We start from the raw sequence: 12,185 nt of genomic DNA, 5'->3' as shown, positions 1-12,185 counted from the left end.
TATTCAATCAATATTTTATAAAGTTATAAATTGTTGTAGGTAAATTGTATTGGTCAAACGCCATCAACTTCTTCGAATACAACAAATTCACAAATTATACCGGAAGATAATTCCCAAAATAATGTGACATCAGTACTCTTAACTCCTCAAAAACAGCATGAAAATGACGAGTTGTGTAATGATGACCAATGGGCAAAATTAGAGGGCAGACGTATTGTAGATCTCAAACATATTTTTCAATCTTTACAGTCTATACAACACTTGGGATTTGATTGTTCATTTAGAGATTTAGAGTTTGTGAGAGAAAATAGAAAGGGATACTACAGTACATTTCAGTTTAATTGTAAAGTGTGTGGTTTAAAAGAACAAATAGATAGTGAAAATGTTAAAGGCGAAAATGTTAACATTAACATGGCAATAGTAAGTGCTACTGTAAATGCTGGTCAAGGGTACAGCCAACTCGACGAATTTTCTGCAACATTAAATATGCCAAATATGTCCAACCGATTATATCAAGAACTTCATTCGAAAATTTTTATGTATGTTCATGACATAGCCTGGAAAGAAATGGAATTAGCAGGGCAAGAAGAAAAAAGATAAGCGATCGAAAAAAAATGCCCAGCAAGTGCCAAAGATATGACTCCAGAAGAAGGAATAAATAGTAAAAAAATAAAGAGTTGTAAAATATTAGATGACAAATTGCATTTGAAAAGAACAGATAATTACTATTATCAAGTGCAGGGTCAACTTCACATTACTCGCAGAATGTATTCTTATTTTTGTATTTGGACACCGAAAGGTATATAAGATATTTATTTACTAATTTATATAAATTACTTTATACTACTTAATTATATTTATTATTTTATAGGATTTTTATTCGAGATAATTAAAAGAGACGATAGTTTTTGGAATGAAAAAATGGCAACTCAGCTTACCACATTTTATATGGACTTTCTGTTAAAACAGTTAGTAAAAGATGAATATTAAAGTAAAATACTATTATAGTTTTAGTTTTAGAGGTAGGTACATTTATTTAAAAATGTCTTACCAATGATAAAATTACAATAATACCTATATTTAATCTATTGTCTTACAAAAATATAAGTGTAACGAGTTATGAAAGTTTATACCTAATAGATGTATAGAAATTAAATTTTTATAATTATTTTATAGTAATACATAAAATAATTTTATATTTTTTATAACGATAAATATTTTGTAAACCCGTTACTACTATATTGTATTTTATCAGTTTTGTAAACATTAACTAAAAACAATCATATTGTATCCCTACTATAATATGCAAAATCAGTGAATCACTAATTGTAATCACAGATACCTGAAAAGTATCAGAATATAGAATATAGATTCTATATTCTATACTATTATCAGAGTAGGCCGTTAGTTCCGGGAATACGTAATGTGGTCGATATGCGGGCGGTGAGCCGCCCGGTGAAACGAGAACGCGATTATGAATTTTACGAATTACACACACTAATATTCATTTACTTCTCACACAGCAACACAGCTTAAATATAAATGCTATATGAAATGCCTAAATATTACTCCTTAAAACATATCACGCTCCAGCCACCTTAAGCACATCGCAATGTGCATATTATGTATTACAAATACTATGTAAAACTACAAAGCATTAATTACCCAGACAGAAATGTTTTGATTAATAATATATCATTATAACATTGTAATAATGAATAATATTAGTATAACGTTATTATAATACTATTATAATATTATCATTACAAAATGCTGTCTGGGTATAATATAGTTTATAAAATTTTTACCTGATTTAATAAGTCGATATTTTTGTTTTTTCGGTAATAACGTGTTGGCCAGGCTCAGGGTGTGCGAGCGCAACGGCGATTACGGTGGCGTCGGTTATGAGGTAACGCCATAGAACAATAGTAACGCCCGATCCGCAGACAAATTGCTTTCCATAGATTAGTATATATTCCGACACGGAAAGCGATGCCGTCGCGTCCGTCCATACGTATACGTATATATAGAGTACTCCCTACCCGTGCCACAGAATATATTATGAAATCAGAATAGACACGTCTTCGGCCGCCTGAAAAACAGTCCGCCATATTACGCCCGTCAAGTTGGCACCGGCACAATACGCTAGGACTATACATCAGTTATTAAAAAATTGCTAGGAATTTGCTAGATTTTGCTAGGTCATTTTCAGAATTTGCTAGTATTTCGTTTAAGTGTAAATCAAAATTCAAATATGCCGGTGTGACCGGTGAAATTAACTCCCGGTGATTATTACTCCCCTAGTAAAAATCACTGGGAGTAATTATTTCCTAAGCTAGCCGGCGATTATTACTCCCTCTATATTTTAACTCCACATTATCTGGGGAGTAATAATTGTCGGGAGTAATTATTTCCTATGTGAACTAAAAAAATTAAATAACTATGCGAAGTTTTATTAATGTCTCAAAATCAACTCCACATTTTAATTTCTATCCGTCATCACATGGATTTCAATTTGTGTTGATCAATCTGTGATTACTATAATTATTATACTATGTAAAGTAAAAATGTAATCCCTATATGTATATATTTTTAGAGGTCTCGAAATAAAAAATTTCTATTCTTCATATTAATAAATATAAATTATATTTGCTTATATGCATGAATATAGTTGCATAAATAATAACCACGGATATATAAATATATTATTGGTATACCTAAATAGTATATAATAATAAATATAATACATCGTAACGTAAGCGTAGGCCATGGGCGACGAGCGTTATCGGCTATCGGTTTTCGTAAAATTAGTAAATCTATATAGCTGACTATAATATATAGATAAAATAAAATAATAACGCATAATGTATACTCTAAAAATAATATAATATATAATGTATAATATGTACGAGTAGTATGACTGCCCAGGGTTTTATCCTGATGGTTTTTATCGTTCAGATTGTGTCTATTGAGAATTCATTATAATATATTATAAAGTATTTATAAATATTGTTATCGATTTGACGATGTGATGCACTGTATTTTTAGAAATTAAAAGACGGCCAATCGGTATTGGATGTCCGTGACTCCGCGTTGTTTACCACTTCACCATCAGTTGACACTTCGAGTTTTGACGGTTATCCGTTGTCGTCATCTACCTATTTTGTCATGCTCATAATATTTTGCGGTTAGAACTTTCTTTATAATCGTGAAATGTCTATCCTCAGTGTTTAATACTTAAATACCTGCTGTTTACTGTTTGATCTGCGTCTCTGTGACTCGTGTACCTACCTACTGGCTACAGCAGATGTACAACTGTGCAAGTTATACCAAGCATTAGGTACCAGATAATATTTAGTATATTGTACCAATATCGTATTGGTATACCTAACTTGCAACGACTACACACTAAAAATTACGATGGCTACAAAACAGGTAATTATATTGTTCAATTAATATAATAATAGTTTTAATTATAAATCTACTTATATCTACACATGTTTGAGTTATTTTCTTATTACCTATATTATATTTAAACTCTATATACATATCCCTTCATCCAACACATTATTAACTGTATGTATGTGTATATTTGAAGGCAGGTGTAAAAACAATTATTACCAATAATTACAATTTGGTACCTACCTAATATATTTATCATGATGAAATTGAGCATTATAAACAGGACCAATCAATAGGCAATAATTAATATACATGTGTAATAAATATTAATTATTAATTTAATAGGTAATAAAATGACTAATGAGATACATTTAAATACCTATATAGTCCTATAAATTGTTTAATTTGTTTCTATAGTCATGGACTATAGGTTTATTTGAGGAGGAAAACAAGTACTCTGTACTTCCATCAAATTGGTTGATCTGGGTTGGTGAAAATGTATTTTGTCAATGGCCAAAAAAAAGAATAACCGATTCAATGATTAAAATGGCAGAAAAGCCAACAAAAGAATGGACACTGTTTCCGGTAAAAGTTATTGAAGAATATCGTAAGTAATTTTAAGTACCTATCTACGACCTACTTATATAATATAATACTATTTTTTAAATATATTGTAATATATTATAATCATAGACACACAGGGCTGTGATTTTTTAGGTGCCAAAGGGACTTAAACCTGAATCATATTACCCATATATTTGTCATAAATAGGTACCTAAAATACATTTGTACTAAGTGTATTTTCACAATATTTTTGTGTTTATCAAAATGTTATAATATAATAAAATCTAATATTAGCATGGTAACCATTTCATTTTATGATTAGGATTCCCAAAATATTGTGCGACAAAATAACAACAATAAACAATTATTGGTATTGAAAAACTGATAATATTCAGAAAATAAAATATCTTACTATACTTGCGCCGGCGAGAGAACGCTTCTCGTTGGCGCATCCAAATGACGAAGCTTCGCGGTTTCGTACCCACATTTCTCCCACTCTACCACCTAGGCGCCGCCGTAAATTCTCCTACTCGCTACGCGTGACCAGCGGCAAATATCACGGCCGCCGTTTGTATACACCGGTTCAAGTAACACATCGCGAAAAAATTAATAGCTGGCTATTGGGGCACCTATTATGTATTCAATAACAATGCAAATAATATGTATGTAATATCATATTTTATTTATGCATTTATTTATGTATACCAACAGCATAATACGTTGTTATATAACATAATACACTTTATAATATTAATTTACTTAAAAATATTCAAATACAAAAAAATCAAAATAGTTGATATACAAAAATTTGAAATGGTTAAAATACAAAAAAAAAAAAAAATTCAAGTACAAAAAAATCAAAATACAAAAAAAATCAAAATAGTCAAAATAGAAAAAAATCAAAATCGTTCAGATTATTCAAATACAAAAAAAATAAAAATATTTGATATACAAAAAATTTAAAGAAAATTTTATGTATGTATACGTAAACGCGTAATATTATGGTAACACTATTATAGTACACGCTGTATACAAACACTGACACAGTTTTAAGGGCGGCGGCGGTGACGGCGGCCAGCGTTCGGGAAGGTTAGGTGGTGAGAATGCGCGAGATCGGACGAATTTTGGTCGCCGCCCAAAAGCGTTCTCTCGCCGGCGCGAGTAGTGTTACTAGTTAGTGTTGTTAGTTTGTTGTTCGTGACACGTTGTCCGTTCACGTTAAATGTTTTGATATAATATTCTCACGTATTTCATGAATTTTAAATAACACAATTTGTTATAATGGATGATTATGAAATTGAAAATATTTTAATAAATATGTCAGATGATGATGTTTACTCGTCTGACGAATTCTCTGAGTTTGACGACACAGACGCCGACGAAGATTACTTTCCTGAGGTAATAACCACTTTTTAAATAAATTATTTATTAAATTCATATTAATTAGTAATTACAACTACAATTTTGAAGTATTAATAATTTTTTTGTTTCATTTATTTTTAATTATAATTTATTTATTTATAAATAGGGTATTGAACATCTACAAAATAATAGTGAGTCAGAAGCAAGTATAACAGATGAAATTGCTACGATAAGTCGTCAACAGATTCAACCTGATCAGGTAAGATCACCTGATGTGTCTATAAATATTCAACAAACAAATCAGAACGTAGCAATTTGGGGAACTATAAATACCACAATTAATTATTCAAATTTCACTTATAATTCTACAAGAGAAACTGTAGGTATTAATCCGGATATTTATGAAACCATGTATGGTGGAAGCCCTTGGGAATTTCTTTCCCTTTTTTGGATACCGAAGTTTTTAATCTCATTGTTACTGAAACTAATAGATATGCTGGTCAATTACTTAGTACTCCATTTCGTCGTCATTCGCGACTTAATGCTTAGAAAGAAACCAATGCTGCTGAAATTAAACGATTTTTAGGTATTATAATGTGGATGGGACTAGAACACCTCCCAACAATTCAGAACTATTGGGCTAAAAAAGGGATTTACTCCTCAAAAATTTCAAAGTATATGAAAGTTAATAGATTTTAATTATTACTCCGAACATTTTTTTATAGTAACAACCATGAATGTCCTCCTGGAGATAGACTTTTTAAAGTTCGAGGATTGGTTGATCTTTTAGTTTCCAAGTATAAACGTGCATATATACCTGAAGAATCGCTTTGCATTGACGAATCTGTTATACCATTTATTGGACGCCTTTCATTTCGACAATATTTGAAAAATAAACGACATAGGTATGGTGTTAAAATATTCAAATTATGTGTACATGATGGGTTTACAGTTGACTTTCAAATATATGCAGGTAAAGAAGCTGTCCAAGGGTTGGAAGTTTCTACAAAAATAGTTATGGAGTTGACACATGAATATTTAAATTTTGGTAGGACAATTTATACGGACAACTGGTATAGGTTAGGTTAGGTTCGAAATGATCATGAGCGCCAAGGAAGCGGACGAACGGGAGGAGCAGCTGCACCGCTGAAGACAGCGGACGATGAAGAACGGCCCGAAGACACTCTTCGAATTCGCAACAGCGACTCGTCGGAGGTGTCACCGACCACCGTTCTTCATCCCCCCACCTGTGACACCACGGGAGGGACGACGATCACGGCATCGGAGGACCAAACGAGACACCAGAGCGGCGGACTCCGGTCGGCTCGCGAAGGCGGACCTGTACGAGAACGCAAGGGCGGCGGACTGCGGTCGGCCCTCGAAGACTGAGGAAGCTCCACTTATTTAAATAAATCAGTATAACATGTCATGTATCTAAGGGGGCGGTTAGTCGGGGATTGTCCCGTCAACCCCCCCGCGTATGTATAATATTGTTTGTAGTTTTCAAATAAACGATGGCGGCGTCGCGGAAGTAATGCGAAAGCAATTCCCGCGGCGCCGTCGGTTAAACCAGAAAAAAAAAAAAAAAAGGTTAGGTTAGGTTAGGTTAGGTTAGGTTAGCTCTTACGAAGTTCGAGACCCCAAGGCTGCTACTTGATGGGCAAACCATCCAGCCTAAAGGCAACATGAAGTACTTGGGGATGATAGTGGAGCGTGGCCTACTCTTCAAGGACCACATTGTCGAAGCTTCATCCAAGGCGGAAAAGATGGCAAACGCCCTAGGGAGACTTATCGGAGGCCCAAAAGAGTCCAGAAGGAAACTCCTCTCATCAGTCACAATGGCAATACTCCTTTACGGAGCACCATCCTGGGCGGAGACAATGTCCCTGGTCCCGAGAAACAAGGCACTAGTCAACGGCGTGCAGCGGAAGGCGCTACTCCAAAACATCTGCGGCTACCGCACAGTGTCAGAAACAGCCACTAACATCCTGGCCGGCTCGCCGCCTGCCGACTTACTGGCCGAGGAACGCAGTGCCTCGTTCAGCCAGAAGAGGTCTGGTGTACGCAGCGAGCACTCTCCCCGTGCCACCACAATGGTGAAGTGGAAAGCACGCATCGCTGAGTCGCTATCCGGTGATTGGAGCCAGTGGCTAATCCCGGACGTTGAAAAGTGGTGCCTCGGCAAACAAGGGGACCTAGACTACCATTAAACGCAAATCCTTTCTGGACACGGTTGCTTTGGAGTCTACCTCCACAAAATCGGAAAGGAAGAGTCTGATGCTTGCCACCACTGCAATTCGTGCTGCGACAGCGCGGAACACGCGCTGGTCGAATGTCCGGCATGGGACTACGAGAGAATTCAGCTGGAATGTGCGATCGGGTGCACAGTAACAGTAGCCAGCCTCGTGCCCGCTATGCTGACCTCCCCCGCCAACTGGCAGGCCGTCAAAGATTTCTCCAGAGCAGTAATAACAAAGAAAGAGTCCGACGAAAGAGACAGGGAGTGACCAGGTGGATCTAGAGCAAGAGCAAGAGTAGGGAGGGTGTTGTACCCTGTATATACTAGACACCCTGTATGCGATATGTGCGTTCGCTGGATAACGCAATGGCCTACGTGACTGTGGGAAGTGCGTTGGTCAGCGAATTCGCCGTGCAAGGACCCATACGGTTTCCACGGACGGGGCCGTGTCGGCAGTCGGAGTACGGACTCGAGTTAGACAGAACCTCTATAGTGTAGACAGAAAATCTTAGTTATAAGTTTAATCGTGTTTGAGTAGAAATAATAAAATTAGTGTACGTGAAGTAATTTAACTAGTGTTTTTATTTATAAATCATTAATTCCTGATTTCAACGATAATACGGCGTTAGCACACATCATTTGGTGGCAGCGGTGGGATCTCCAAAAGAGAAAAACTGTTGTACTTTATTCTACGGCAGTGCAATTTTGGAGATCACTAACGAATCTACGTAAGCTATCGTCGTCGAAATTTAATTTCAATATCAAGGAATCGGAATAAACACTCGTAAGTGTTGTCATAATTGTCACGTAATATAATATTCGTATTATACGCGTCGTCGCCGCCGCCGATACGTAGTAGCACAGACGAGGAGAGTTCGGTCGTCTTCGTCGTTGACGTCGTCACCGCCGCCGGGACAACACGTTGCCACATTATTATACGCGTTGTCGCCGCCGCCGATACGTAGTAGCACAGACAAGGAGAGTTCGGTCGTCTTCGTCGTCGACGTCATCACCGCCGCCGGGACAACACGTTACCACATCATTATACGAGACAGCGCTGCGTGCACATTTACAAGGGGAGTTCGGTCGCCGCCGTCATCGTCGTCGTCGTTGCCGCCGCCGTGTGGACAGTGCCACCGCCCAGTTCCTGTACGCGTTGCCGCAAGGGAGTAGGGCAAGGTCAACGCCGCGTCAGTGGGTCAGTATATCAACACCGTGCCATTATCAGCAGCAGCGTTATCAAGTTAAACAACAACAGTCGACATCAATCATAATGCAACAATATTTTTATGTCATCGTTTTGTAAGTTTTAATAAATATTATTATAATAATATTAGTAATATAATATATAGTATAATATTTAGTAATATAGTTTATAGTAATACTATTATTGTTGTACTCTTGTCTCTCATTAATGCATGTCGAATCCGGGGGCAAGCGATAGTGATAATTCAGATTTAATAGATTTATCTAGTCCGGCTAGTGATACCTCTAGTGGGGAATTATACATACCACACAAAGTTTTAAATAGGGAAAGGGACTGTTTAGATCCAACAGGGGAGATTGTAGGTACATCTAGGTATCCATTACGAAGTCAAATTAGTTCAGAACATCTAGCAGGTACAGAGCATCTTTGCAAATCAGAGCATCCAACTAAACCAGAGCATCCAAATAATTCTGAGCATCCATCAACCCATTCACAGAATCCGAATCAACGACAGACTAAAAAAAACATACAACAATCGAACACTATTTTACACGAAGTTCAAGCGACACTAGTTAACGTAGATATTGCAATCGAGCAGTCAACACAAGTACTCCAATCAAATAGAAAACCGACGCCAAATCAAGTAGTAAAAATGTCTAAACACATGTCTATAGAACAAGCACTAAAATTAATCCCAATGTTCGACGGGGAAAGTTCAGATTCTAATCATGCGTTCCAAAATTCCTGCGATTTTGCACTGCAAAATATTGACCCGAGTGAAAAAGAGAATTTTGTTAAAGGAATTACAACAAGACTTACTGGTAAGGCATATCGTGCAATACGATATAAAGACATTAAGAAATATGAAGACTTGAAAACAATATTAAACTCAATGATTGAAAAAAAATTCACTTTATCACACTTACACACGAAATTATCGATGTTCAGATTAGCATACGGAGAAACGATACAACAATACGCAGATAGAGCAGAACAATTATTTTACGAAATTCTCGAAACATCAATATCTACGGGTAGACTAGATAACCCAGATGATATATCAAAAATAACAGCGATGCAGATCCTGACTGCATTCACAGAGGGCCTGCCTCACGACACTAGGATAATAGTCAAGGCTAGAAAGCCGAACGATTTAAACGAAGCTGTTCAGATCGCAATCGAGGAGGAAACGTCACGCTTATCACAAAAGGAAATGCGTAAAAATAACATTCACCAGAAAGTGGATAATAAATACAAATCGAATCAAAATCCGACGGCATCTCACAGCAAGTCAAGTGGCGCGTGTTTCCTATGTGGACGAACAAACCACCAAGCTCGACAATGTCGTGCGTCAGAAGCAGAGAAAATTCGGTATAAAGAGTCACATCAGAAAGGAAAAACTGAACTACGCGATGTGAAAACAATTACATGTCGGTACTGTAAAAAACTAAATCATACATTGGAAGAATGTCGATAACGCAAATATGTTAATGCGAAGAAAGAGCAGGAAAAGCAAGCATCGGCATCGGGAAACGAATCAACACCGGGCCCCAGTGGCGGACGCCCGGTGGGACAAATCAAGACAGCCACTCTCAACCTGCAGGGGTTCTCCTTTTCGAAGCAAAATTAGTGGAGAATCATGTCTCTTTACAAATACCACAATGCGTTCAGGGTAGTGCACACTTTCTACTGGACACCGGAAGTGATCTAAACATGATAAAATTGTCTAGCCTACTTGACGAGGTATTTGTCGACGAAACCCAGATTTACCAACTGAAGGGAATAAATGAGTATCTAGTCCACACTCTTGGGTCCGTAACTTTGGACGTGCAATTTGGAACAAAGGTGCAGCCAACGAGCTTCCAAGTCATTCGGCACGATTTTCCAGTGCCTCATGAGGGTATTTTGGGCAAACCTTTTCTGGTTGACAACGGACTTATTATTGACTATCAAGCTTCGAGAGTCACGCAAACCAATGAAGAGCCAATCCAGGTGGCACCACGTACGGAAACCATAATAGCAATTAGCACAACAGCAGCGGAAGGCAGCACTTTTGTCATTCATTCCCAACCTATCGGAGGAGAGAACATACGCTTGGGGAATGTCCTATCTACAGTCAGACAAAAACAACTGTTGGCAGTCGTAGTGAATGGCACAGATAATCCAGTAACACTACAACCGCTTCAGCTAAAGGATATATCTTGTAGCGAGTACCAAGAATCCACGACGCTAGTTGCTACACATTCACAAAAGGAAACGGGGGACACAAATCGTTTAAAACGCATTAAAGAGACATTACAGACAGAGCACTTGAATCCCGAAGAATGCAACAGCTTATGGAAGGTATGCCGTGAGTTTACGAATATATTTCATTTAAGTGGAGACACTCTTACGTCCACAACCACCATACATCATGAAATTCGTACCCCGGAGAATGCTACACCTATTAATGTACGTCCCTATAGGCTTCCGTATGCCCATAGACAAGAAATTATTAAACAAACGAAAGAGTTAGAAGAAAACACAATAATACAACCTTCTGATTCTCCATGGAATGCACCACTAATCGTCGTACCAAAAAAACCTGATGCGCAAGGGAAACCTCAGTATCGTGTATGCGTCGATTTCCGTCACCTGAATCAGATTACAGTGGGAGATGCATTCCCAATACCGTGAATAGACGAAATTTTAGATCAGCTAGGTCGTTCTCGGTACTATTCCACACTAGATCTGGCCAGTGGATATCATCAGGTGCCGATACGGGAAGAAGACCGTCAGAAAACTGCATTTTCGACGGACAAAGGACACTATGAGTTTATACAGATGCCATTCGGGCTGAGTGGAGCGCCCAGTACTTTTCAGCGTCTGATGAATTCAGTTTTAATCGGAATCAATGGTGTCAAAGCTTTTGTTTATCTTGATGACATTATTATTTATGCAACAGATTTAACGGATCATGAATCAAAGTTAAGGGAGGTATTTTCTAGACTTGATAAACATAATCTTCGCCTTCAAACATCGAAATGTCAGTTTCTCAGAAGAGAAGTAATATATTTAGGACATCTTATAACCGACAAGGGTGTCGAACCAGATCCAGAAAAAATACGATGTGTCAAGGAACATCCAACACCTAGAAATGTGGTGGAAATAAAGCAATTCTTGGGTCTGTCAGGGTATTATCGTCGATTTATCAAAGACTATAGCCGAATTTCAAAACCTCTTACTTCACTCTTAAAGAAAAACGTACCATTCGAATGGACGATTGAAGCTCAAACCGCGTTTGATATGTTAAAAGAAAAATTAATTAATGCTCCAATTCTACAGTACTCTAACTTTGAAAAAGAGTTCATTCTGACCACAGATGCAAGCCAATTCGCGATCGGTAGCATATTATCCCAAGGTATTCCAGGA

The 12,185-nt window shown here is 37.3% G+C and overlaps 1 protein-coding gene across 1 annotated transcript; it reads left to right on the top strand.

Annotated features, from left to right (window-relative positions):
• Window positions 1–7,013: 7,013 nt before the first annotated feature.
• Window positions 7,014–7,538, top strand: LOC132945670 (uncharacterized). The gene has a single exon (XM_061015438.1). The coding sequence runs from the start codon at window positions 7,014–7,016 to the stop codon at window positions 7,536–7,538; it is 525 nt and encodes a 174-aa protein (XP_060871421.1).
• Window positions 7,539–12,185: the final 4,647 nt, after the last annotated feature.

This window comes from Metopolophium dirhodum, chromosome 1, assembly GCF_019925205.1.
Source record: "Metopolophium dirhodum isolate CAU chromosome 1, ASM1992520v1, whole genome shotgun sequence".
Classification (NCBI taxonomy): domain Eukaryota; kingdom Metazoa; phylum Arthropoda; class Insecta; order Hemiptera; family Aphididae; genus Metopolophium; species Metopolophium dirhodum.
The sequence above is the reverse complement of the archived record's forward strand: the minus strand, read 5'-3'. Positions and strand labels throughout refer to the sequence as shown.